The following is a 27293-nucleotide window of genomic DNA, read 5'->3' as shown; positions in this document are numbered from 1 at the left end:
TTTCCCTTCCTCTCAACCTATGGAGGCTGTGTGGGAGCTGCTATGTATAGGTCAAATGCCTGGTTGGAAAAAATTAATAAAAACAAAACGTTTCTTTTGGCACATAGTAAGGAAGGAAAATGTCTGACGTGGAAGATAACTGTTAAAGAGTTTTATAATTGTGCTTCTTTCACAGAAATAATTTTGATCTTGATTATGGTGTTTTTAATGTTATAATAATCTAGGTGAAGCCTGTAACCTGTTACCAGTTTCCATGCTTTCAGCATTGAAGCTAAACTATAATGAAATTGGTTTGAAAGTAAGCAACTACAAAACTGTTTTCCTAAAATACATTTGAAAATAGTATTTTTGTCGTCTTTGGTCACGGTCTGAAGCTATTTTAGTAAGTACATTATCTAGCACCCTGCTGCTTAGGCCTTTGTTTCACTATTCTTGAACTGTCAGAAACTGAAGGAATATTAACAACAAAACTATTCAGTCTCATTAGATCATCAGCTGGATTCTGACAATCAAAGTTTCATTTGTCTGGTTTACAAAAGAAGTTGTTTTTTTGTTTGTTTGTTTGTTTGTTTTTTACTATATAGTACTGAGGGCACTCTCGCAGGTCTCTAGTCAAGTGTTACTGATTTTTTTTTAAACTGGTTAGATCTGCTCAAATGCACTTATTACTCAATGTTTTGTAAGTCCGATGACTAACATTTCCACATTATTAATGTTTGTGGCTAACACAAGGTCTCTTGCTTCGAGGAGACATTGTATGTTAATGTATTTTGTGACCTTGGGCAAATAACTTCACCGGTGTGATTTTTTTTTTTTTTTTTTTTTTTTTTTTTAATTTCAGTTCCCTTTTTTTACAAATGGGAATAATATTTTTTTCCTTTAAGAGTTCTGTGGTTTCTGGATGAAACACATTTATATTAGAGGTATGTAGTGTTGATTGTAATAAGTTTGAGCATTAGATATGTAAGGACAGAGCTATTCAAACTTGTTCAACTCAGTCATTTTTCTTGTTTTAATAATGTCTGAAATGTTAAGTTGTATGTATTCTTGATCAGAACTGATTTTTTTGTATTCCATGCGACTGTCACCCTAGAATTGACTTAGTTTTTATTTTTTAGATTCACTTTGTTTATTTTATCATGGAAAATTAGAGCTTCCCTCTGCCCCCTTTGCTCACCAGGATATGGCTGCAGATGTTTCTCCCACTATTTTGTGACACTGAGGAGTCCTGATATGCTCAGATCAGCCCACAGCCCCCCACCCTCATAGCTCTGCTGCCCCTTCACGCCCAACCTGCTGCCCTCTGTCCCACCTTACCCCTGCTTGACAGGGCACCCAGCTCCCAAGGCTATGGGACCCGGTGGCTGCCGCGGGTGGAGCAGGGCTTGGATCCCAGTTGTTTCTCACTGGAACTCTGCCAGCCTGCAAGGGGAAACCTACAGTTTCCTGTGTTTTTCTCCTTTAAAGGAGAAAATCCACGTTTTTCCACAACAAACAGAAAACCCGTATCCCTTCTTATAATTGAAGTGGAATATTTGGCATAGTCCTATATGTTTACTAGGTCCTTAAGTATATTGAGTGCATCAGATCATACATGAATGGACTTCCTTGTTGAGTGTCAGAGGGAAAGAGAATCTGCAGTATTGGAATAAAATAGTTGAAAGATACTATTGTAAAAGTAGTGATACAAACCTTTCATTGCTTTTCAAATCTTCTGTTCTTGTGACTGGCTCCAAATCTGTTGGGAAGGGAGGCATAACTTCTGCTTCTCATTGAAATTTCTGTGTGTCTTGAGAGGTAACTTAGATGAATGTCATGGTGGTCATAGCTGATATGAAATTTCAAGCCAGTCCTTGTAGGTGTCACCTGAGCATGCATTGAAGTTTGGTGGTAGAATGAGCTTCAAGGTTTTATTTTTTACATTCTGGTGATATTGGGAGGTCTCAATACAAAGTTTTCAGTTCCATTGTACAGACTTGGGACTATCTAAAAGCCTTAAAGGAAGGAGGATCCTTGCCTGAAACAGCATTTTTGGACAAGATTAAAAGAGGCAAGTGAAATGAACAGTGGAATAAGGAGGAAACAAAGTAGCCACTTCAGATGACTCTGAAGTCATCACTAGCCCTGGCCAGTGTCCAAGACAGCAGTTTCAGCAGGTTTTGGGTTTTTCATCTTGTTTGTTTTGTAGGGGAAGGAGAGGATCTAGATCCCACTAAGATTTCCCTATGGGATTTGTCTTGTGCTGGAGAATGCAATACATTTATCTCAGGCAAATAGTGTTACTAATCAGGGATCCTGGTTTTCTCTGTTTAAAAATTGCAGATGATCTATTTAAAAAAATCACAAGTTCTACGATTTTAAACTCCCAAAATATGCATTTTTTTCCATGATTAAGATGAAACGCCGCTATATATAGGTATCAGTTGAAGACATATTCATATATGATATATTTACAATTTTAAAGCAATTTGGAAGCCTACTAGTGTCTCAATCACTGTAATAAAATACATTCTAAATACCTATAAATTTTGGCTTTTTGTGCTTTTTATCACAAAAAATAAGAGCTCTCTTCACTCACCAGGATGCGGGTCCAGCTACAGGTATGCCCCTCACTGGTTTGTGGTGCTGAGCAGCCTTGATATGCTGGTGTCCTGCTCATGCCATTGCCCCTCACTCCCCACCCACAGACCCTGGGCACTACTGGTACCCCTCACTCCCCACCCACAGCACCCTGTCCCTCTCCCCCAGCCCTGCCAGAGTGGGGTCCCCACCTGCCAGGGCTGTGGGGCCAGGGACCTGGGTCCACGACCTTCTGCCCCTCCAGCAGCACCTGATCCTTGGCTGTTGTGGTGGAACAGAGTGTGGAACCTGGCTTCCCCTCCCACGTGGGCAGTGTGGCTGGAATGGAGCCCGTTGTGGGGTGGGGGGAGATGGATGTGGGCTGCCCAGTGCAGCAGGGCAGAGCGGGGTGGGGAGGTTTGGTCCTGTCTCTGGAAGCCCCATGCTGCCATGGTGAGGCACCCTCTGCCCACATGACAGCAGTGGGAGACACGATTCTGCACTGCCACCCCTGCTGCTGCCAGACGGGCAGGGGGCACCTCATCATAGTGGTGCAGGGCTCTTGGCAGTGGCTTAGCTTCCCCTGCCCCACTCTTCCCTGCCACGCTGGGTCCATCCTGCTTGGCTGAAGAGGCCCCAGGGGGATGGCCACAGGGTGGGGAGCCCCAAGCCCACAGCCACCAGCCTGTATCTGCCCCTGCCCTGTGCACAAATCTGGGGGGCACATGCCCCCTGGGAGTACGTGCAGTGGTGGGGAGCCAGCCCCCCAGTTACTTTCTGGCCAAGCCACTTGCATCTCCATCCTGCTCCCTGCCTGGGCCCTGTGACCACACATGACCCCAGGCCACAAGTCCTACACACAATCCCAGCTGGACAGCAGCCCCAGCCCTGCTCCACTCCCTCCGTCACTATGGGGGCGTCAATCCCCTCCCACCGGCCCAGCTTACCTGTGGGGAGCTGCAGGAACTGCTCTCTAAGCTGCCTGGCTACCATGTGCATGCGTACATGCACATTGTGGCATGTACTGATTGCCCTCCTGCTGCTCCCTCCACCCTCTTGCAGGCTGGAATTCTGCTAGCCTGCAAGGGGAAACCCACCTCTTCCCACGTTTTTGTCCTACAAAAGAGAAAATCCAGGGTTTGGGGGAGTTTTTTTTGTTTGTTTTTTAGGAGAAAAGTCTAGGGTTTATCACTTTTCCCATTCCTGCTAATAAATACTAATACTCTTGTCACTTTATTTCTCTTCATCTCCCTATAGGCAATGTAGAGTTGCCTTAAAAGTGAGATAAAATTGGTCTTTGTGTTAGTCCTGATGTATGAAAAGTTTCTGTGTAGGTTGAGGACAAAATGGAGCTGTAGTGTAGGTGGCCAGCTTCATGTTAACTTATATGAACTAGTATTTTGGATATATTCCTGTTTTGTATGGTGGTGGGTGCTAGCATGGAAAGAGTGGCTACTGTTTTAGTCTTGCGTGGTAGATTTTTTCACTTACTGGCTATGCTTTAGTCTGAAGTTTACCTAATACCATACTGAATAGATTTCCATGCTGTCCTTTACTAGATAATTTATGAAGTCTTGGCCATCTAATATAAATTCTATGTTGAATAAAATTGTTTTTTTGTTAAGTTCCTAAAACTGAGTAAAAAGAAGAACCAAGGTGTGAGCAAAGAACTGAATTATAAAACAATGGAGAAAATGTTGTTGTAAAGGCTTTTGTGGTATACAGTGTATCCAGGAAAAGGTTCAGTGTGTTACATACATAGCCAAATACATAAACTTTGAGGAATTTGTCAGGGTATGTATTCTTAATATTGGGTATAACTAGCCGTCTTTCTGTTTTATTCTCATGGGGTCACTATAAAATTCAGTGGAGAGGAAACTTCAGTGAAGACCTTCCATTGACCTGCTCTGTGGTTTGGGGGTGGGGGTTTTTTACTTTATTTTGGAGCAACCTATTCAGTTGCTCTGAGTCTCATCTTAGACATGTAAAATGGGATTTATTCTTAAATACCTTACAGATATGATATAAGAGTTTCCAGGTAGTTGTAAAGCTGTTTCAGATCCTTGGATAAAAGACGTTTAGGCTGTAAAGAGGTGTTGCATTTGACAAGGTCCTGATTCTCCTGGGTTTTGACCCAGATCAGATCAGGCATGGCAGTCATTGAATAGCCTTTCTAAGACACATTGCTGCTCCTCTGTCAGTAGATGGCTGCCAAGAGCATGCACATCCTGACCAGTTGGTTAGGGAATGACCTGCAATAACCCCACAGTGCATACAACTGTGAATTGGGGGGAAAAAGCATTACAACATTTTATCCCACATACGTCAGGGGGACTTGAAACCTTATGAAATGTTACTACGTGTCATTTTTCTATTTTAGAGTTACTTATTGGCTTGTTTGGAAAATCAGTAATTTGGCTGATTTTTTTTGATTATGGTTTGAAATTTTCAATCTAGTAAATTTTGATGAAAACCATCAGTGCAACAAGTTGGCTGGTCTCTAGTTTGTGCATGGTAAAAGTTAAATGTTCCTAACACCTCAAATGCCCTCTTTTGTTTCACTCTGTTGCTTTCATTGAAAACTTTATTAAGGCACCATGTGTTGGTTTGAGTTGATTTCCCTTTTTCTCTTTTTGGCCAGTTTGAACAGGATTTGGTTTAGGAACACGAATCCATTTCTGTAATTCTTAAATCTCCCCAGAACAGCCCTCCAGATGCTGATGTAGTTATATTGAAGTTGTTGGATGAGAGATTTGAATTATTTTGAATTTTGTCACATGAAGTGACTTGTAGATTTTATGCTAATGAAACAAAATATAGCTCCTATGTAAGACTGGATTGTAGACAGGAAAAAAATATTTTTTGTGTTTGTGTCACTTTCTGTATGTTTAGATCAATGAGCAGGAATCCTATATGCAATGCAGTGTGGTTCTGCTTAAGGTTTTTTGAACCATTCAAAAAGCAGGTGGACACTTTTAGTGGGGTGAAGCACGTGGGAGTATTAAGAGTATAGTTTGTAATATGTTTAGCCGATTTTGAGTAAAACTCTAAAAATATTTTTAAGTCCTTTTCAAAATCAGTTAATCTTGGGCTCCAAAGTGACTGATGTGCTCTTTAAAAATGTTACTCAATTTCATTATTATAAGCAGATCAAAGACTATTGCTATGGGCTCAGTATGAACTACAGCCAAATAAAATATACAATGGCATATACCATTGCTTTTAAGTTATAGTTTGGTCTCCTGAAAAGATGTAACAAACTTATTCATAGGAACATGAAGCAGTAGCCATTGGTATGGTAGGCAGCTTTTGAAATAGTTGTATAATACGTAAATAAATGCAGTTCCTTAGTGGCATATTTTGATTAAATTTCATAAATCTGTTTTATGTAACATGTCTTGGTATTTTTTTTAAATTAAAGGTTGCCCTCTTGTATCACTGCAGAGTAAAACATTGTAAACTAAGTATTATGTGCCTTTAAGTACTATAACAAACTAGTACAAATTACTTTCTGTTCACATACAGGTTTGTTGCACAACTTGTTTAATAAGCAAATAAGGAGAATCCTTTTACTTGTATTACTTCCTGACTGGCTGAATATGAATTTTCCTTCTCTTGTTCCTCTTTTACTCGGAGAATTGTTGGCAATAGAAACTTGTTGTAGTATATACAATTCTTCTTTCTTTTAGGCATTATGGCACATGCAGCTGTTCCATAGAGTGTTTTTATAGTGGTACCAACAAACCTAAAAGTGATGCGTGTGGAGGACCATCCATGTCCGTTGGTTGAAAGGAATAGAATCGGAAATTGATTTGGAGTTTGTGTGAAAATTGTTGCACACAATTGTGCATTGGGAGGAGTGGGGGAAGATTTGGACAGGGCTTGCTTCTGTCATTCACCTCCTGTCCTCCTGCCCCCAGTTGCTGTTAGGAACCTCACTTTACTGTGTTGTCTGAAAAATGGCTTCCCTCTTATGCTGCAGTGCAGTATCAGAATTAAGTATAGAATTGGTGTAGGTTTTATCCTTCTGGTCCAGAGAAAAATATCATAGGAAGCAGACCATATTAACAGTCTGTTCTTCTCTTTCAGAAGTTATACATCTACTAAGTGGATGTGCTGGATAACATGTCCAATGTACTGGAAGACAGAAGTATCAGACAACAGGACATTAAAAAAGGGCTGCAGTTTATACAGTAAGCTCTTATGACTGACCTTCATGCACTTTTGTTCAGCTGTGCTCTAAAATGCTGTTATGTGATGGTGTATCACTGGGCAGTGCTTGTCCACGGCTCTGCATAGTAGATACAGAGTAATCTTCTCTTCTTAAATGTAGAGTTAATTTCCTGTTCATATAGCTGGAGAACTCATATAAACCTTTTAATAATACACTTGTGGGAGAAGACCCTGCATCCTCAGCCTTACCTCGGTAGGCTTTTTGCTTACTCCTGCCTGGAATTGGAATGGAAGAGGAGCCTTAGAAAGAAGATAGAAGCCTTGTTTTTTTCACGTATCCTCTGGCAACATGCAGATTAGAAGAGCTGCTGTGGGAAACAGCAGTCTTGTCTAGACATCATTGAGAAGAATAGGGTGTCCCAACACTGTAGGCTTGCTACCTGAAGCAAATCTATTGGGCTCCTCTCTGCTTTCTCTTTCCCATCTTTGGCAGAGAGGACTTTTTCTGCTTCCAGGCTGCCCCAAGTTCTTGGTGCAGCCATGCAGCAATAAGTGATCTTTACTATATTCTGAAGTATTCTTTGGGTTGCCACTGTTTGGTGATAGCACAAATATCTCTGCTTCAGGTAGCCAGTGCTACCCTGAGTTCAGGTGAAATGATTCTCCGCTCTTTGCTGGTGCACAAAACTTACCTGGTTAGTGTGTGGGATTCTGTGCGATACAATTATAGATGTGGGGGAGAGTGACAGGGGGCTCCAAAACCTTGCACATGTGAGCGAGCAGGAAAGAAAAATGACTATGGCTAGGTACGGACATTCAAAAAGCCTGAGGCAGAATCAGTCAAATCTGCATGGGTTCTTCTAAGCTGTATAGATCAGATTGGGAACAAACAGAGCACATGTTTGCCCTTAGGGGGCAGGAGCGGGGGGGCACAGATGCCTGCCAAGGCCAGAAGGTGGGGGGTCCTCCTGCACGCCTCGCAGCACAGTCCCTCTCCCTAGCCATGTGCAGCCCCTGTCCCCCAGCTGTGCTTGCTTGGGTCTGGGGGGGGCCTGGGGCCAGGCACATGTGGCAGGGCCTCTGTTCCCTTCCCTACCCCCTGCCTTCCCCCGTGTGTTCCACCCCCCCCTCCACTGCCTGGCTAAGCTGACAGGGGCAGGCAGGAGCTGGGGCTGAGTGCTGCGTGCAGCTGTCAGCTGAGCTGGGTAGTGGCATGGGGGTAGGGCATGGAGGCTCCTTCCACATGGGACTGGCCCCAGCTCCCCCCAGACCCAAGCAAGCACAGCTGGGGGGGTGGTGGTGCTGGGGAGAGGCCATGCTGGGAGGTGTTCCAGAGCTCCTCCTGACTTCTGGCCTTGGCAGGTATCTGCATGACCCCTCCCCTCCACCCGCACGGAAGGGCAGATTAATTTTTTATTTATTCCCAATACAATCTATGCACACCTGAGTGAGCACAGCTTGGGGGGGAGCCATGCAGTGGGCAGAGCAGATATGGGGGTGGGGAGTGGAGGCAGGAGGCTGTAGGCAAGAGACTGGGCTAGGGACAGAGGCTTTTCTGGCTGTTTGTATGACAGCCCGGGGATGGGGCTGGCCCGACGCTCAGCCAGAGCAGACTAGCACGCTGCCCTGTGAGGGGAGGTTAGCAGGGACTTGCAAAGCAGCCTGGGATGCTGGGAGACTGACCTAACTAGAGTTGAGAGGGGATCTAGTACCAGAAGTTTGATGCACTGGTTTAGTTTAAACCGATTAAGTCTGATACTATATCCATCCAGGTCTATCTTAGAATGGGTTCCTCATCAGTTTTAAATCAGTCTGTGTGTGCAGAACTTCTGTTCTGTTACAGATTTAGACTGGTTTTGGATCATTTATATTAGTGTATGTGTAATGTCTGTACCTAGCCTATGTTAAAAGAACATTATGGTTGCTGAAGCCTTCCATTTAGAATTTTGGGAGTGTCAAAGTTAGGTCTCACAGGGCAACCTTAATTTGGGTTCCTCCCCCTTTTCCCCCGCCCCCCCCCCTCCACCCCCTCAGACCTATATCTCATTCATTCAGCACATGCAGTAGAGGCCATGGGTGGCCAAATAGAAGCCCACGACCTGTGTGAGATCCCTGCCCAGTTTAAATGTGGTTCCTTGGAAAAGCCAAATTATATTATCACTTTTCTCTCCACACTGCATAGGTCATTGATTCTAGGGCATGCAGACTTTCTGAGATGCACATCTTGTGTCTCTTGGCTATGTCAAATTTTTTAGTTTGTGGCTAGAAGGGTTAAGTTTGGGCACCCTGTAATAGATGGCACTTGAGGAATGTATGAGATTTCTATAGACTGAAGTTTGTAGGGCCCAGTATGATACCTTGTATGGTTATCTTTTGAAATATTCTGTCTTTCTAAAATGATTTCTTTTGTTCCCAGGTCAACTTTGCCCTATCCAGGGACACAAGAACAGTATGAGGTAATGAAATGATCATCATATTGGGAAGATTCTGTAATAAACGAAAATCTTTTCTATGCATGTATGAAACCAGCGGTTAAGTATGTATTGGGATATGAATGACATTTGTACTGTTTTTAATACTGAGATTTCAGATTGGAGTCATAAAATATTAACATCCGAGCCCTCCAGTGCACATATGTAAATATATAGATGCCCATAAGAACTCAAATAAACTACTGTTCAACCTAATGTAGGCCATGCTTTTGGATACTAAATTAGGTTGGCACTTCGGTACCTAGGCTGGAGGGAATATCTCCTTTGTGCAAAACTATATGGCATCTTACCTGCAGTTGTAGATAGATGACAACTGGTTTCAGGGTCCTGTTTGTATTCAAACTATTTTCTCAATGGTTTGGTCCAGGCAGTAGATAATTTCATTATGTTTCAGAGCAGAAGCTTGATCAAATACTTGCTCATTCATAACTTATCATTTCTGAGATGAAAGTACAAAATGAGAGTTTATCTTGTTCATGGAGAATAGCTGTTGCACAGTTCTGTTGTTTGTTCAGCAATGTGAAATCTCTGATGTAGTCATGATTGCAACAAATTATTATTTTTATGTTTTCTGCCTGTTCTTATGTATTAAAATAACTGGTTATCAGTGGTTGCATTTGTACAATTATGCCTAAATTCTAGGGTATTGGGTAGGGGTGCACCAATAGAGATTTTTGGGGCTGATACCGATCCAATTTCTGATATAGCATGGAGACCTGCCTTCAGCTGGTAAGTCTGTTGGGGGAGCGGGGGGAGGGAAAGGGAACTGGTTGGGGTGGGGGGGGGCAGATCAATGCCCCTCCCCTGCAGTGAGGGCAGGGGCAGGTGCTGCCCACCCGGGGCGGGGCATGGGATGTGAGGCTTGTCAGGTGTGGTGGGGTGTGTGGCTTCTGCCATCGCTTGCACTCCAGAAGGGTGGGGGGGGTGGCGTGTGCCCCCAGATCTGTGCAGGGTGAGCAGGCAGGCTGCAGCTGCAGGCTGGAGCTGAGCTCTTCTTGCCGGGGGCTAGGCTCAGAGCAGGGTCTACGGAGGGGGCTGCAGCCACCCCACATTTTGCCGTATCCCCGCTGCCGGGGCTATGGTGGGCATACGGCAGCGGTGGTGCTGGGAGGGAGCTCCCCCCTCTCCCCCAAGCTGTGCCTCCATTACGTGCCCCATGTGGGGGGAGGTGGGGCTTGAACCAGGGTTGTACCAGGTATGTGGTGGTGCTGGGAGTGGGGCTATGGCGAAATTTGGGGTGGCTGCAGCCTCCTTCATAGCCTCTGTTCTAAGCCCAGCCCCCAGTGATAAGAGCCTGGCTCCAGCCCGCAGCTGCAGCCTGTCCACTCGCCCTGCACAGATCTGGAGGCTCATGCTCCCCAGTTGAGGCACACCTCGGGAATATTCGAACGCTCGTGGCGCACGGGCCAAGTCCCGGAGGACTGGAAAAGGGCTAATGTGGTCCCCATTTTCAAAAAGGGGAGGAAGGAGGACCCGGGCAACTATAGGCCAGTCAGTCTCACCTCCATCCTTGGTAAAGTCTTTGAAAAAATTATCAAGGCTCACATTTGTGAGAGCCCGGCAGGGCAAATTATGCTGAGGGGAAACCAGCATGGGTTTGTGGCGGGCAGATCATGCCTGACCAATCTAGTCTCTTTTTATGACCAGGTTACGAAACGCCTGGACACAGGAGGAGGGGTGGATGTCGTATACTTAGACTTCAGGAAGGCCTTCGATACGGTATCCCACCCCATACTGGTGAACAAGTTAAGAGCCTATGACGTGGATGACTACACAGTCCGGTGGGTGGCGAATTGGCTAGAGGGTCGCACCCAAAGAGTCGTGGTGGATGGGTTGGTCTCGACCTGGAGGGGTGTGGGCAGTGGGGTCCCACAGGGCTCGGTCCTTGGACTGATACTCTTTAATGTCTTCATCAGTGACTTGGACGAGGGAGTCAAATGTACTCTGTCCAAGTTTGCAGATGACACAAAGCTATGGGGAGAAGTGGACACGCCAGAGGGCAGGGAACAGCTGCAGGCAGACCTGGATAGGTTGGACAAGTGGGCAGAAAACAACAGGATGCAGTTCAACAAGGAGAAATGCAAAGTGCTGCACGTAGGGAGGAAAAATGTCCGGCACACCTACAGCCTAGGGAATGACCTGCTGGGTGGCACAGAGGTGGAAAGGGATCTTGGAGTCCTAGTGGACTCCAAGATGAACATGAGCCGGCAGTGTGACGAAGCCATCAGAAAAGCCAATGGCACTTTATCGTGCATCAGCAGATGCATGACAAATAGGTCCAAGGAGGTGATACTTCCCCTCTATAGGGCGCTGGTCAGACCGCAGTTGGAGTACTGCGTGCAATTCTGGGCGCCGCACTTCAAGAAGGACGCGGATAACCTGGAGAGGGTCCAGAGAAGGGCAACTCGTATGGTCAAGGGCCTGCAGACCAAGCCCTACGAGGAGAGACTAGAGAAACTGGACCTTTTCAGCCTCCGCAAGAGAAGGTTGAGAGGCGACCTTGCGGCTGCCTATAAGTTCATCATGGGGGCACAGAAGGGAATTGGTGAGTATTTATTCACCAAGGCGCCCCAGGGGTTACAAGAAACAATGGCCACAAGCTAGCAGAGAGCAGATTTAGATTGGACATTAGGAAGAACTTCTTCACAGTTCGAGTGGCCAGGGTCTGGAACGGGCTCCCAAGGGAGGTGGTGCTCTCCCCTACCCTGGGGGTCTTCAAGAGGAGGTTAGATGAGTATCTGGCTGGGGTCATCTAGACCCAGCACTCTTTCCTGCTTATGCAGGGGGTCGGACTCGATGATCTATTGAGGTCCCTTCCGACCCTAACATCTATGAATCTATGAACCTCCATCCTGCACCCTGCTCTGGCTGGGCAGTGCCTGCTCCTGTCCCCTCCCTCACCACAGGGGTGGGGGTGGGGGGGTTGATATGCCCCCCCATGCCTCTTCCCTCCCTCCTTCTCTTCTACCACAATGGACTTACCAGCTGGAGGCAGCTCTCCATGCTGCTGAGCTCTGCTCCTCCCTATCTGTGTGCTGCGCGCATGCACAGGCATCTGTTGGTTCCACCGGGCCAATTTCTGATACAGCTAATTTTATTTATATCGGTACTGACCTGATATCGGACCGATTGTATCGGTGCACCTCTAGTATTGGGTATATCAGAAGTTTGTTTATATTATCTTTGTTTGCTACCTCTTCCTTTCTTTATATTTTTTTTCATGTTTAGAAACCAAACCCTTTTATGTAAGTTTTTTTCCAATAAGTTCCTGGTAGAAAATTCCTACACTGTTAAACGCATCAAATCTCTGCAGGAATTACTTCTATTGATGTATATTTCTCTGTTCCAGTTATTTATACGAGAACTTGTTAGAAATCTCTTTAATGAAGGGAATGATGCATACCGAGAGAGAGATTGGGGAGGATCACTGAGCCACTATACAGAAGCTATAAATGTAGCAGATTATGCAAATTCTGAAGATATTCACATCTCCAGTGAAATATTAGAGAAACTGCGTGTGAATCGGATAGCATGTTTTTCAAATATGGTAGGCTTTTTAACTTTTCCTGTTTTTCAGAGAGAGTACATTAAAATATGCCACAGAAAATTATTTAGTGGAGAATGCACTCCTGTTAATCATTTGGAAATCTTGAATATTATGATTTAATACTTGTCAAAAATGCTTAATCCTATATTTTTAAATGTATAAGCTACCAGATATTTTCAGGGAATAATTCTAGAATTTTACTAAGTGGTCATATTGAGCTCTGAAGTTAACAGAGCAGCTGGTTCATCCATCCGGTTTGTATGGGTGGTGATTTCCACCTCTCAGTGTCTTAGATGTGGTTCTCTGAGAAATGTGAATGATGGTATCACCACTTTCACTTTCTGTCTCTAGGACCTTTGGGATGATGTTTATCTGGAAAACTTCAGCAAAAGTCTTTATAGGTACAATCTGATTACACCGTTACTTCAAGCTAGTTTGGGGTTAAAGCCAAGTTGGCAATTGCAGTGTGCATTTTTTATTACTTTAGTTTAACTGTAGACTACTTGAATCCTCTGTTGCAGTGACAAAGGGATGTGTTTACTGAATAAGCCCTTACTTTTTTTCCACTTTGCTCATAGGGATTGTATGAAAAAGTTTTAGAAGATTGTGAGATAGCTTTAAGGTTGAATGACAATAACTTCAGAGCTCTATATCGGAAAGCCAAAGCCTTAAATGAATTAGGAAGGTATAAGAAAGCTTATGATGCTGTAGCAAAATGCTCCCTAGCTGTACCACAGGTAAGTAAATTGCAAATTAGACCTTTCAAAGACAACATGTTTTGTTTTATGTAGTAAAATATTCTTGTTTCGTTATGCATTGTATGGCTTCAAGCTTGGAGATCTGTTATTAGCAAAAATACCAGCACCTTCTCCCCCTCTCCCCTCTCCCATGTAGCAGCAATCTGAAGATGCCTTAATATTTTCAGGAAAGAAAACAGTGCTTTTTTGGTAAAAGTTGTTTTTTTTTTTTTTTTTTTAAGAATCTAATTCTAGAACCAATAAATTAGCCACTTTTAGAATTTGTGTACAGCTAGTAAGGTAGTATTGACAACTCCAAGGGAAAAGGGCCCCGAATAGTAACACATAATTTCATTTAAAAAAATTTATGCGATTTAGAATGTAAAGTACAGCATTTTACTGAGTAGTTGTTTAACGCATTGTGAAAAATAATGAAAACATTTGGTTCACATGTAATATAGGATTTACTCTGCAGTGATTTTTAACATGGAAAGGTAATGCCCAACATGGAAATAAAATTAATAAAGATACAAATAATGGTCCAGCTTACTACAATTTTTTTTCTTTTAGTAGTAAAAAAGTTAAATATATACTTAAGTGGAGACCTCCACTGTAGCGCTATATCTTTCCTGCAATGTGAGGAGCACTTGTTTTTAATTTTCCATTAGTGTCACCAGTAGTTAAGAGGGCTCTAGATCTTGTAGGATTCATATCTCAGAGAAGATTGCATGTTTCCCTTATCGGTCTCACTTGAAAAATCTCTAGTTCCTCCTTTTTCAAATAATTTTTCAAATGTCTTTTCCTTAAAATATTTTAAGTGTCTTATAAACAAGTAAGCTTATTAAAATCTGGGTGGTTTATTTTTGCCATGAGAATAAAAAGTAGCTGCCTTTTGAGCATTCTTTTCCCCAGGAATGTAATAGCCATTTAGTTCCTCTTGAGTCTTCTCCCTGATGGATTTTGTGCTCTGCTTAAATCAAGTTAACCCTTTCTGTTTTGCATCCTTGGTGTGGTAGTGCACCATCGGGGTGCTTGCTACTGAGTGGGCTGTTGCAGGTGATGGATGAGCTTGCAGGGTGAGCAGCAGAGAGACACCCCGCCCCCTGGTAGCCATTTTAAGGGGGAAGGTCTGTCACCTTAAGGGCTGAGAGAGGCAACTGGCAAGTGCAGGCCAGCCCTGATAAGGCGGCCATTTTAGATACGGGCTCTCAGGGTTGGGGCAGCAGTATGCTGCAAGCAGCCAAAGGAGGAACAGCACCCAGCTGAGCTGCTGCCCACAGAACACCTTGGTGGTAAGGGAGGAACTATGGGGATGGTAGGAGGTTCCTAGGGGGCCCAGTGGGGTCCTGAGCCCCAGGAAGCAGGTTGGGACCTTGTTAGAGCAGGGCTCAGCCTAGCAGTGGGGCTCACAGCTTGCAGGCCTACAAAGGGGCCAGGCAGGGGGTGGGGAAGGGACCAGGCAAGCCTCAGGTTAGATCTGGCAAGGGTGAAGCCTGGGGTTCGGAGGAGCCCAGGAGAACAAGGCCTCATGCCATGTTGCCAGGACACTAGGGCATCTGGGATTGGGGTGCTGGCTCTAGGGTGAGGCCTATAAGGGGACCCTTGTTGTCCACAGAGGGCAGTGGCTGCTAGGTTAACTCTCTGATCCTTTGACTGGTCAATGTAAGGGGTCATGGGAGAGGCCTGAGAGGCTGTGCCAGGGCCAGCCAAGGAGTGCATGTAGGCCTACAGGAGCTGCTCAAGGGAGTAGGGCAGGCTGAGTGTGGCCCTGTGTGGGGCAGTGTGAGAGAGGCTCAGTGAGAGTGGGTGGTATGAGTGAGGCCTGTTGGGGCAGAGAGAAAGGATGAATATCTGAGGCCTAGCAAGGGGCTGAGTTTGGCCTGGCCTCGAGCCAGAGCACTGAGCAACTCAAGGATGACATCTGTGAGGCGTGGGAAACTATAAGGGAAGGTTGGAGTTGTGTGCGAACCCCTATGCATCGGGGTCTTAAACGGGCAGCCTCCTGCTTTATTACAGCCATTTTACTTTACATCAAAGGCGTGGCAGACAAGTTTAGGCAGACTGCCTTAGACAGGCAAGCAGGCTGGTGCTGTGACCAGGCGTGGGAGATTGCTCCCTGTTACGCTCGGTATTCCCACCTCCACCTAATTCCAGTAGTTTTAATGAACGACTTCCCTCTCCCTCTGTTGTTTGTATTGAATGGTTACTCCTTTTACCATCTGGTTTTTGTTTTTTGTTTTGTTTCTTTTTTTCATAGCAATATACAATTTTTATCTTAGACACAATTCAAAATTAAAATCAAAGTATGGATCACATGAACAAAATTTCAAGCCACATGGCCATAAATTTGGAAGTGCTGTACCCACACAATTACCTGTTAATTTATAAGCCTAGAGACTCTTTAACTCTTCTGAAATTACACCAGTGTACCTGGGTGTCTAAATTTTGGATTTGGAAGCCTAACTTCAGGCACCCATGTCTGAATGTCTTGGCATAAAGTTTAAAGTCAATCTTTCATTATTATTACAACTCAGCATGGCCTATTATGAAAACTGAGCTTCAGGCTATTAGAACATATTCTAAATAATGGCTGGTATCGTCAATCTGCAATAACTAGGGCTGATTGAAATAAGAACAGATTTTTTTCTTTTTCTGAGTTGAACTCTTCCAGATGCGTGATAATTTATTGCCAAAGATTAAAAAATATTAAGTTCAGATTAACTATTCAGCAGTGATCTTTTAAGAGTTGAAATGGTAATAGAAATGTAGCATTCAGTTTGCATAAGTACAAAAATATTTTGTTAAATTTATGAAACATATACATTTTCAAACTGGCACACTGTTAGGTTTTAGCTATGAACTGACCTTGGCTAAGACGAGATGTTTTTTGAACTTGGTTCTTGGCATATGTTTACTTTTTGTTTTGAATTAAAAACTGAGAGAGAAGAATATTATCAAAATTTCCATATGATTTTCTGGTGCCAAACAGCTCTATTGTTTTTCCTTAGGCTAGTCTATACATCTTTTCTTTTCGTGTGTGTTTAAATATATAATTATATTTATTTTAGGATGAAAGTGTGATAAAGCTAACTCAAGAACTTGCTCAGAAACTAGGATTAAAAATAAGAAAAGCATATGTTAGAGCAAAGGTATGTGGTGGTGGGTTTTTGGGAAAGTTGTGTTTTTGTTTTTTTTTAAACTCCAAAATGCAGTTCACTTTTTCAATATAAACTAGATGCTTATGAGATGTGTTTAATTACAGCCACCCTCCTCACATTCAGTTTCTGGAGAGCTGTCAATTAAGGTATGATTTCACATGTACTCTGTGTCAGTTGACTTTGAAAGGACAATTTTGTGTAGTTTTACAATAAAGTAAAAACGAATTTGGTTAAAATAACTATAACGTGTGCATGTGTAAGATTTCTGTCTCATCCTGTGCTTAGCTTTGATGTGAATGCAAATTAAACTCCAGGATCACGGGTAGACAAGTAATCTTCCTTGGATAATATAATTATATATTTTCATTCTGTATTCTTTTGGGATTTACTTATTTGTAAGGCCTTGATTAAGGGGTACAGTTGGATACTGTTTTTTGTACTTCAGACAAATGACCTATGTATAGCAGCTGAGGTGGGGGAAGAACTTTTAATGTTCAAGTGACTGTTTGGTTAGTTATACATCACATGTATAAGAATAGCAAGTTAAGTTCAGCTTAAACTTTCAAATGTGTACAAATCTTGCAAAGTGATACCTTAAAGAAATATAATCCGCTGAAATTGTAAACATGCCTCTGATTTAGAATTAGTAAATACTTTGAAATTTAAATCCAATTTAACAGGCGTTAACCTGTCTTAGGTAATGAAAATCAGTTACATTAGTTTTGTTTTCATTTCAGTGTCTTAGTGCTGCAATGCTTAAATTTTACAAACTACAATAAATGTTTTGTTTGAAAATTAGTTTTCTTCTTCCCTTCTAAAATTTTTCAACTTTTCTAATGCTCTTAATTTTGGGGGGGAGGGGTTGTTGGTTTTTTAATTTAATATTTAGGCCAAACTTAGATAAAATCAATTTGGAAACCTACAAGTGAAGAGGTTTGGTGGTTCTTGTTCAGGTTATTGACTGGTATTTCACTTACTTACAGAATTCTAACTCTTCCATAGAAGATATCGAGTCAGGTGAGTCGTTCTATACTATGTGTGTCAGTGATCGGAAGACTGGTGCAAAGCGCAGAAGTAGTGAGCTTCACTCATTATCAGAATTACTAAAATTTTTCTAAATTTGAATTCTCTTCCTCCTGCTTTGACTTGTATGAATCAGTGCTATTTGTGTGTTTGTGCTTCTTCAAAAGATGATTCCAACAGTGTTTCATTTCACTGCTTTCCATTTTCCACAGTGTATCAGTAGGTTATAACTAGAGGTGCGCTGATGCATTCGCCTGATATCAGATTGGCACCGATATAGAGAAAATTGACTCTATGAGAAATTGGCTTTTTTGGCCTGATATGTCCGATAATGTGGCTGATTTAAATGCTCCATGTGTGTGCGCAACCTCAGCACAGCATGTAGGTGATGAGGAGCACAGCCTGGCAGTTTGGATAGCTGCATCCAGCTGGTAAGTCTGTTGTGGTGGAAGGGGAGGAAAGGGGCGTGGGGAGAGCAAATCAAGGCCCCCACAGTGAGGGAGGGAGTGGGGCTGGCACAGGTGCTGCCCAGTCAGGGCAGAGCACGGGACAGAGCCATAGCTCATATGGGGGGCGCGGGGAGGGGGTGGTGGCTCCTGCTGCTGCGTACAACCCCCATGCCCTCCAGGGTGTGTGCACTTGTATCTGTGTGTGGAGTGGGGCGGGCTGCCACTGTGGGCTGGGGCTGGGGCTGTGCTGGGCTTTTCCTGGTGTGGGCTGGGCCAGGCTGCACTCAGGGCGGGGCAGGTGCTGGGAGGGAGTACTGGGGGGGGGTATGGTGAATTTTGGGGTGGTTGTAGCTCCCCTCCCAGCCCTGCTGCCACCTGCCCTGAGCACAGCCCAGCCCAGCCCCCGGTGAGAAGAGCCCGGTGCTGCCCCTGGTTTCAGCTTGTAGTAGCAGTCTGCCCCGCACACCAGTCCGGGGTCACATGGCCCCCCCATGCCCTCCAGGGTCCACCCCCGTCCTGTGCCCCCTGGATGAGCCACGACTCTGTCCCATGCCCCGCCCTGACTGGGCAGCACCTGGGCCAGCCCCATTCCCTCCCTCCCTCACCACAGGGGCTTCGATCTGCTCCCCCTCTCCCCATCCATGACAACAGAATTACCAGCTGGACACTGCTTTTCAAGCTGCTGGGCTACATATTGGAAATTTGATCAGTATCAGCTGGTATGCGTTCTTAAAAATTGGTTATCAGTATTGGCCCCAAAAATCTCTGTGCACCCCTAGTTATAACCAGGGATTCGGGTTTTCCGTTTCCCATGGAAAAATGGAGAAAACCACAGATTTCCCCTTTTTATCAGAGAAAATGCAGATTTCTCCTTTTTAGCAGGGAAACCTGTGGATTCTCTGCTTTTGCAAAGAGCTGTGCAGGCTGGTTGAGCTCCAGCAGGGCTGGGGTGCAGTGGCTGGGGGTGAGGGGGGGGTAAGAGGCACAAGTAGGGCAGGGGGGCTGTTGGGGCAGTGAGGGGCACCAGCAGGGCTGGGAGTGGGGGCATTGGGGGGCAAGTAAGGAGCACCAGCAGGGATGGCGGGGTGTGTTAAATTTAATAATGGATTTTGGGGGTTTTATTAGAGAATTTGCAATTTTATTTTTTTTCTCAGATAATTTGTTATTTTTTATCAGCGAAAACCAGGATCCCTGGTTATAACACTTTTACAGGTTACTGTGATTCCCACCTCAAATAAGCTTAAACTTTCTCATTTAAACCTATCAATAGATAGATATATAATTCATAGTTTTCTTAAATTAGTCCTTGAAATAACTCAGATGACTGTGTGCTAGAAAAGTTTAGTTTACCAGTAGAGGAAGAAGAAAAAAATAGTAGGCTATGTGAAAGGTACTTCTTCCTTCAGATCTTTCAAACAATTACAGTGTTTTTAAAAAAAATTACAGATTAAAGCTATCTGTGCAAACCTCTTATCATGAGGAATCCTGGTTTTCTCTGATTAAAAATTGCAAATTCTCTGATTTTTAAAAACCCAAAATCTATGATAAGAATCAAAAGCCCTCCACATCCCCCTCCGGTGCTGCTGGTGCCCCTCAATCCCCCACAGCCCCACACAGAGGCACAGATATGCAGACACATGCACGCGTTGACACTGACATCCACCCCAGCAGCTGGAAGGTGGGTGGGGTGGGGCGGAGCCGGGCAGGGTGGGGGGAAAGAGAAGGTGCTGGGGTGGGGCAGATCAAGGAGTGGGGGTGGGGGGAGCATGCCCCTGTGCCCACTTGCAGGAGCAGGGCAGGGAGTTGAGGGCAAGGGTGCCCCTCTGTGGACTGCACATACATCGGCTGCCCTGACGGGGGGGGGGGGGGGTGGCTTTGCATATGGCGGCCACCACCATAACTCTGCCACTGCGCCCCACACTGCCTTTCCGTGGCCAACTGCATGGGTTTGCGGGGAATCTGTGGATTTCTCTGCTAAAAGGGGAAATCTGCATTTTCTCCAATAAAACCAGGGAATCTGTGGTTTTTGTCGGGACCCAGGGCAGCCTGCCAGCAGCTCTCCCTGACTCCCACCCGGGCAGATAAGGGTCCGGGGCCTTAGAAGACCGTCAGGCGGGTACTTGTGACACTTGGAGTGGAATTAATTAGGCGGACGCTTATGGGTTGCAAAGCAAGATTATTTACTCACGCCGTCAGGGTGGTGAATAGCGGAGGTCAGAGATACTTGGTTAGTTACAGCTTAAAGTTCAAAGGACAGTCTGCATGAAAGTCTTTGGTCTGGCAGATAAACGGAGAAAAAATCGGGCCGGCAGGTCGTTGATTTACGTCTGATAAGGTCGAGATGGGGGAGACTGACAAGCGATCAATTTATCAGTTATTCTCATGCATACGTTCAGAGGTTTTTTCAGGTGTGTGTGTGGAGGTCTTCCGTTCTTCACGGAAGTGAAGACGGGTTTTATTTGTGTAATAGCCAATTACTTTTTGCCACGTCATAAATTTAATTAGAATCGCCAGTTACCTAGCGGTCTTCGCTAGGGTATTATCCCACAGGGTTACTCCCTGTTTTCTCTGACCAGTTATAATGATTTATGTACAGCACAGAAGGCCAAGTTTCATTTCATGTTAGTGTCGCAGTTATAAATTTCTTTTTGACATGCGCAGCAAAAAAGCGGTTACTGTCATTATTGTTAACCCTTAGTTAACCTAGTGCAGAAAAACTGTTATGGTTTTACTTGTTTGTGACATGGTCACTACTTAATTTGGTTGTGACAGTTTTCTCCACTTTTCCATGGGAAACAGGAAAACCTGGATCCTTGCTTATCAGGCTCTTGACTTGTGCTTATTCTCACACAATATTCTTGAATTTAGGAAAATTAAGGGAAGGGGAAGCATGATCTGTAAGAACACTGTAATATGACAGGTTCACAGTTTTTTGTTTTTTGTTTTTCCTCTTTTCTATATTTGACTGAATTTCATTCTGTTGGTAATAGAAACAGAATAAAAACACTTTCTAAAGTATCAGCAACCACATTTTAATTCATATTTCTTTAAGGCAGAATAAAACATTGTGCTAGGTTAAATATGGTGGAAAATGTTTGAATAACGTTAGCTAACAGTTCTTGTTTTCTCCCCAAATTCTGTTTCAGATTTATCAGAACATAAACAAGAGACACTTTCTTCATCTGCATCAAACTTTTCTCCTGAAGTGTCAAATGACTTGATCTCAGTATCTGTGCCATCCATATCTTCTGTTATGTCTCTTCAAGTGGAAAAGAGTTCTTTGCCTTCTGCAATGTTGGCAAATGGAGGAAATGTTTCTTTCTCTATGCCAGAAGCATGTTTAGATTGTGGAGATGGAGATATCATTATTGGAGAAGAACTTGATGAGCTACTTGATTTAGTACCTCACCCAGATGAAAGTGTAATGGTAAATGTTTTGCGTCTTGCTTCCTTGATAGTGGAGTTTTTTCAGACAAACGTGCTTTTTTCAGCGTCTGAACTGCAGTAGAGTCTGCTCTCGGAGATAGCATCATACTTTTAACTCAGTTCTGAGCTCTCAGTGACTTTCATCATGTTTACTTTACAATTGTGGCAGCATTTTCAATACATCTCTTATTAATAAAGATGAAGTTCCATTAACATATAAATAAAGAATTAAGGCAAGGGTATAGTGTCATTTCACAGTTTGACGTGGTTGTATTTGTAAAGCAAGTACTGCCTATGAATGGAATTAGATTCATTCAGGGGTTTTCAACCTTTTTTAGTAAGTATACCCCGGTGGCTGGATGTGGGGGGAGGAGGAGACATGGCCAGACACAGAGTGAGGGAGGGGGGTGGTGCGCACACCCTCGGTTGACAACCCCTGGACTAATCTAAATTGTACTGTTAATCTGATTACTCTTTAAAACAGCACTATTTAGAATCCTTACTTTGATTTTAAACTTTTTCTGTATTTTAAAATAATACTTTCTAAATTTCTGAAATAAATATAGTGAGATGAGAAGGTCTTGGGAAACAAACTTTTGTGTTATATTTCCTAGTGACTCCTTTTATCTACCATGATAGAGTGAAGGTAGAGCAGAGTCTGTGCTTCAGACTGTAGTGTAATATAGAGATAATTGAGCAAGTTTTAAATGAACTAACTTGGGTATCAAAAGCAATCTAGACACAGCATCGCAGATCTCAAATGGGGGCAGTTTACCTTGCTTCTCGGTTCCAGAGCTAGCAGTCTGTAAGATAATTTTTTTTTGTTTTTAAAATTTGACTAGATTTTAAGTGCTTCTTACTTTCTGCCTTTTGCCTTATGGGTTTACAAATGCTTAAAATTAAACTCTCTGCTTCTAATCCTGCAAAGACTTAAGCCTATATTTAATTTATACTGAAGGTGGTAATGGGATTGTTCAGAGTGAATAAAGTAAGTCATAAGCAGGGGTCTCGTTAGGATTTAGGGCCTAAAATTACTTGAAAATAAGGATAGATGTTCCACGTATTCTACATTTGAACTTTACTTTTTCAGTGGTGGTATCACTACAAAAACCCTAATAAGAGCTAGGTTTTTATAGGTCATTTGATGTTTGGTTTTTTTTGTGGAGGTGGGGAGGGTAGAAGGGAGGGAGGGGAGGGGAAGCCTTTTTTTTCCTGCCTGAATACTTGCTAAAAAAAAATATTTTTTCTTTTCCAGCAAACCACAGTAGTCAGAGGATCCATTCCAACAGCTAGTGTAGCTCCTAAAATACCATTCTCCACTCCTTTGTTGGGGACATTACCAGTTGGTGCAGGATTTGTTGCTACAGCCTCCTTTTCAGAAATGTATTCACAGCCTTTGGCTTCTTCATTAGAAAATTTTTGTTCTACTTTAAATAATTTTTCAATCAATGACACAAAAAGAGGTAAGGCAAGGAGTCTTAAGTTGCATCAGTTTACTTATACAGAGGAGAGAGAGATGGTGGGAGGAGTCTATGAATGAGTTAGCTGTCTGCTCATTAACGTGTTAGATTTCTTTACTCCCTTTAAAGTTTAATGTTTGCATAACATTTGCTACGTCTTCAAGTGTATTGAAAATACTTGCTCAGTATAGACTGTCATCAAGAACTTAAAAATAAGCTTTTTTCATGGGATCTACATAAATTCCTAGGCTTCCTCTGCTGGTTGTATACTGGGTTTTCCTAACATATTAACACATTGCTAGAGTTTACATGGGGGGACATAAGCAAAGAAGCAACTTAATTTCAGATTCCATTTAAAAATCAAGGTGGAGTTAGGAATTTAAGATCTTTGAGTAAAGTAAGAATAAGTAAATGGGTAGAGTAAAAAATGGAGAGAGCACACTGAAAAGACGTTTAAACAATTAGAAGATATGGACAACCTAAACCTTTCCAACCTAAATGGGCAAAATGGTGATTGATAAAATTGAGTTCAGAAAACAGTACTGTACAGCTTAGAAATGGGAAATAGGCAGTGGACTGAAGTTGAAAAATAAACCCTATATTGAACATAAATTTTGTAGTGGTATATACTTTGTAGAAGACGGCATATTGCAAAATGTTTATAAATTCTCTCCAAGCTACTCTGGTTCGAAGGTGAGCAGTTTTTTTTTTTTTTTTTTTTTTTTTTTTTTTTTTTTTTTTGTCTGCCTTTGCTCTTCTAGACCAGTCTCTTGAGACTGTTGTTAAAGGTGCTCCACTCATTGACTAGTTTCCATTGATTTGTTGAGGACATGTCTGTACTGAGTCACAGAGTGTCTTGAGCCCTTCCATGAAGCATGTCCCACCTATTTGCTTCTATCCCAGAAATGAGGGAGCATAGCAATCCTAGAGATGACCTGAATATGCACAAAAAACATAGCAGAGACAACCTAAAAAGCAGTACTGGGTTATGTGCAAAAGATTACTCAACCAATTATGCTGCACCAATTAAAAACCAATTATGCTGCATCATTTCCAGGATTTAGTGTGTGCTAAGCAAATGGTGCTTCTCAGTTTGTAGTTTTGCACATAGCAGAAGCAGTATAGAGAAGACCTTAGTGTGTCTTCATTCTGGGTATTGCAAATGTCTTGCACCTTAATGGGAAAATACTTTGACCTGTGTTACTTCAAAGCAGGTAAAAATTATTATTGGAGTAAGATATGCTAGAGAGGGGAAAGAACAATCTCAATATTTTTTTAAATTGTTTTAGATCTGTCAAGTTCAGTTTCAAGAGATGGAGCACCAGCACTTAGCAGTAGTTCCTCTTTATTTGTAAGTATCTTTGTAAGTTTCAGACAGGCAATCTGTTTATTAGAGGCCTAGCCAATTTTTTGATTAGCCAAACTTTGGTAGAATGTATTTTGGAAATTTTAAAATGATCACAAGTGGTCAGTATTGATGAAATATTTTATCTTTTGATGAATGGGGTTTTCAGCACCTATGGAACAGTTTAGTACAGTCCTAATCTGTGATCAGGGATTGTGTCCAAGGATTGTAGTTGGATCTCTGTTTACCTCTTCAGATCATGAGGTTTATTTCTCACAGCTGCCAGTTCAGCTGAGATGGCTATTGTATGTGTTGGGAAGCTTGGAGCCATGTATTTGCACACTCATAGTCTACCTTCACGGGATGGAATAGCATCTTGACAACTGCTGTTCCTCCAACCTCAAAGTGTGGTCTAAGTATGTATTCCATGCTTGGGGTAAGGACCTCTTGGCATCCCTTCTTTTTTGTGCCTTAGTGTACAGCTGTGCTCACAGTTAAACCATTAGTGATATTTCTTTTGTTATAGGGAAAGCTTTCAATAAATAAGCCTTAAAATGGAAGCCTGGACATATTAAAATGAGGTTGACAGATCAAGTAAACAACATTTCTTTCTTTCAGCAGATAAATGGTCCTAATAGTTTGTTTGGATCCGAGAATTACATGGGAATTGTAGGTCAAAATAGAAATGACTTTTCAAATATTTTTAGCAGTGCACCTGCTAACATACCAATATCTTCATCAGTTATTGGAAGAAACCCATTAGAAGGTACACATGACCTAAGACAGGCCTGCCAGTTATGTTTTATCAAAACAGGTAAGTAACATTTGGTTGATTGACATTTTAGAAAGATGTTAAAAGTTGTAAATTTAAAACGTTGTTGGCTTCTAATAGTGTTAGTTTTGTGCCATTACGAAATAGAAAATAGATCTAAGGACTAAAGAATCAGAAAACATTTAGTCCCTTTTCTACTCTTTTCCTTCCTGTTTTTTTGTTTTGTTTTTCTTGTCCTAAGGGGTTCTTGATTTCTAAAACCACCACAGATCACTTCATACTTTCCCCAACATGAAGGTTTACTGTGTAAGGTCATTCATATTCTGTATTCACTTTCCTCCCACCCCCCAGGGTACTCTGAAGAATGACACCTTTGCTCAAGACTTAAAAACTTGCAATACCCACTCTGATTGGTCATGGGGAATTGAACTGCAGTTCAAAGTACCTGGTAACCTTCGCATCCCATCTGTTTTATTGTTCTTTCAAACTAATTCTCAATCATTATCATGATACTTCAAAACCTTAGCAATAATTAACTTCATTTTATTGACACAGAGGGTCTTAACTTATTTTGGGCCATTCATATAACTAATCTTTCAGGTGTGAGCTGTTGCTGTGACATACAAATCTATTCTAAAAGCAACAGTTTTACCAAGACTAATATTAGATCAAGTGCTGCTCTTTGGGTTATAGGTTTTTCTGAACTATCAATAGAGCAAGACAGTGCAGCACATTTATATAGGTTCCTAAAGTATTAAATTGGCACATTTAGGAAATGGTTGTTATAGTTTGCAGTTATGCAGTATTTAGTTTGAAATGATTCTTCATACTTAACAAGGTGACTTTTGAAATGCTCCAGAGCACAATTTCAATAAAAGCAGAATCTCTAAAATGCTTGTGGGATGATAATTACATATGTCCCTTTGTTAGGCTTCATATCAAAGCATCTATATCCTCTTTTGTTTCTTTGCCTCCTTATCCAAGTTCCTAGTGGATGTTGTTTTCCTGCCTAATTTCAGAAGCCTCACAGTTCTATTATCAATCATTTGTTCAAAGAAACCCAGACAGGACTCTTCATATTTGTTTTTTATTTTTAATTTCTCAGCTGGGTAGCAGATTCACTGAACACTGCACAACTTACAGTGTATTTGTATTCATTCTTAGTATATGTGGTTTTGGAAGCAAAAATAGATTGACCCTGGAACTCTGTTTTTAGGCTACAACAGTGTAGAACCCTCTAGATCATGGGGCTGATATTTTTTTTTAATGCATTAAGTTTGAGCTTTTCTTACTTGATGTGTATTGTTTTAAATTTACTGCTTGGTTGAATTTAAAATGAATGGTTTAGAGGATTTAACTGAACTTGGTATTTTAGCTGCATGCTTCTCATAGACTTGTTAGAGATGGGCAAATACATATTCAAAACAAGCTATGTGGTGGGAACTGAGAAAACAAAAAATTTAGAGTGGGTTTCTGTGCAAACAAGTACAGGGTTAAAAAATCTCCTTAATTACCTGCTTTTTCATGTTGAGCCTGGCCTTTTTGTAAGTATTTGCATAGCTTTTCTACTCTTCTAATTTATTGCTTAAAATTGGCTCCTCAAACTTACTGGCACAAGAAAGAATGCTAACTGTCTATCTCATTTGGATCTCTGCCTAATGGCTTTTGAATGTAAGTTTTACAGTTGTTTGGTTGTATAAGGACAAACAGTTTTTCCTTTATCATTTCAGGTCCTAAATTGTTGGATTACACTTATCATCCCAATTTAGAGCATAAGTGTAAGAAAGATATTCTAATTGGTAGAATAAAGAACTCTGAAGATAAATCATGGAAAAAAATACGTCCAAGACCAACAAAGACTCAGTATGTGGGACCATATTATATATGCAAAGGTATGTGTTTTTAATATGGATGTTATGTGGTTGATGCTAATTCAGTAAAAAGGAAGTTTGTTTGCAACACTCACTTCAAGGTTTTAATGACTGTGCTAAATATGAAATAATATACTTGTGTATTTTTACTCTAAGTGTATATATAACCTTTTTAATTTGTCAAGAAGAAAAAAATAATTAATTGATATTTTGGTATTTTCAAAGGGATTTAAGTGAAACTACATAATGAAAACTATGTAGTAGTTTAGTGAAAACTACGG

The 27293-nt window shown here is 42.2% G+C and overlaps 1 protein-coding gene across 5 annotated transcripts in view; it reads left to right on the top strand.

The window, feature by feature from the left end:
- Positions 1–27293, top strand: part of ZC3H7A (zinc finger CCCH-type containing 7A) — a 57641-nt gene that overhangs the window by 4432 nt on the left and 25916 nt on the right. For 3 of the 5 annotated variants that reach the window (XM_059716547.1, XM_059716546.1, XM_059716550.1), the window contains exons 2-13: positions 6649–6752; positions 9149–9188; positions 12574–12771; positions 13350–13508; positions 16577–16657; positions 16771–16812; positions 17650–17683; positions 21285–21565; positions 22820–23027; positions 24314–24375; positions 24988–25183; positions 26872–27033. In XM_059716547.1, the coding sequence (XP_059572530.1) occupies positions 6685–6752; positions 9149–9188; positions 12574–12771; positions 13350–13508; positions 16577–16657; positions 16771–16812; positions 17650–17683; positions 21285–21565; positions 22820–23027; positions 24314–24375; positions 24988–25183; positions 26872–27033 (1531 nt within the window). In that variant the 5' untranslated portion in view covers positions 6649–6684. The remainder of the gene's footprint in view (positions 1–6648; positions 6753–9148; positions 9189–12573; positions 12772–13349; positions 13509–16576; positions 16658–16770; positions 16813–17649; positions 17684–21284; positions 21566–22819; positions 23028–24313; positions 24376–24987; positions 25184–26871; positions 27034–27293) is intronic. The other 2 variants (XM_059716549.1, XM_059716548.1) reach the window with 2 other exon arrangements.

The sequence above is a fragment of the Alligator mississippiensis genome, chromosome 13 (genome assembly GCF_030867095.1).
Source record: "Alligator mississippiensis isolate rAllMis1 chromosome 13, rAllMis1, whole genome shotgun sequence".
NCBI classification, from domain to species: Eukaryota; Metazoa; Chordata; order Crocodylia; family Alligatoridae; genus Alligator; species Alligator mississippiensis.
This window is presented reverse-complemented; position numbering and strand designations above follow the sequence as displayed.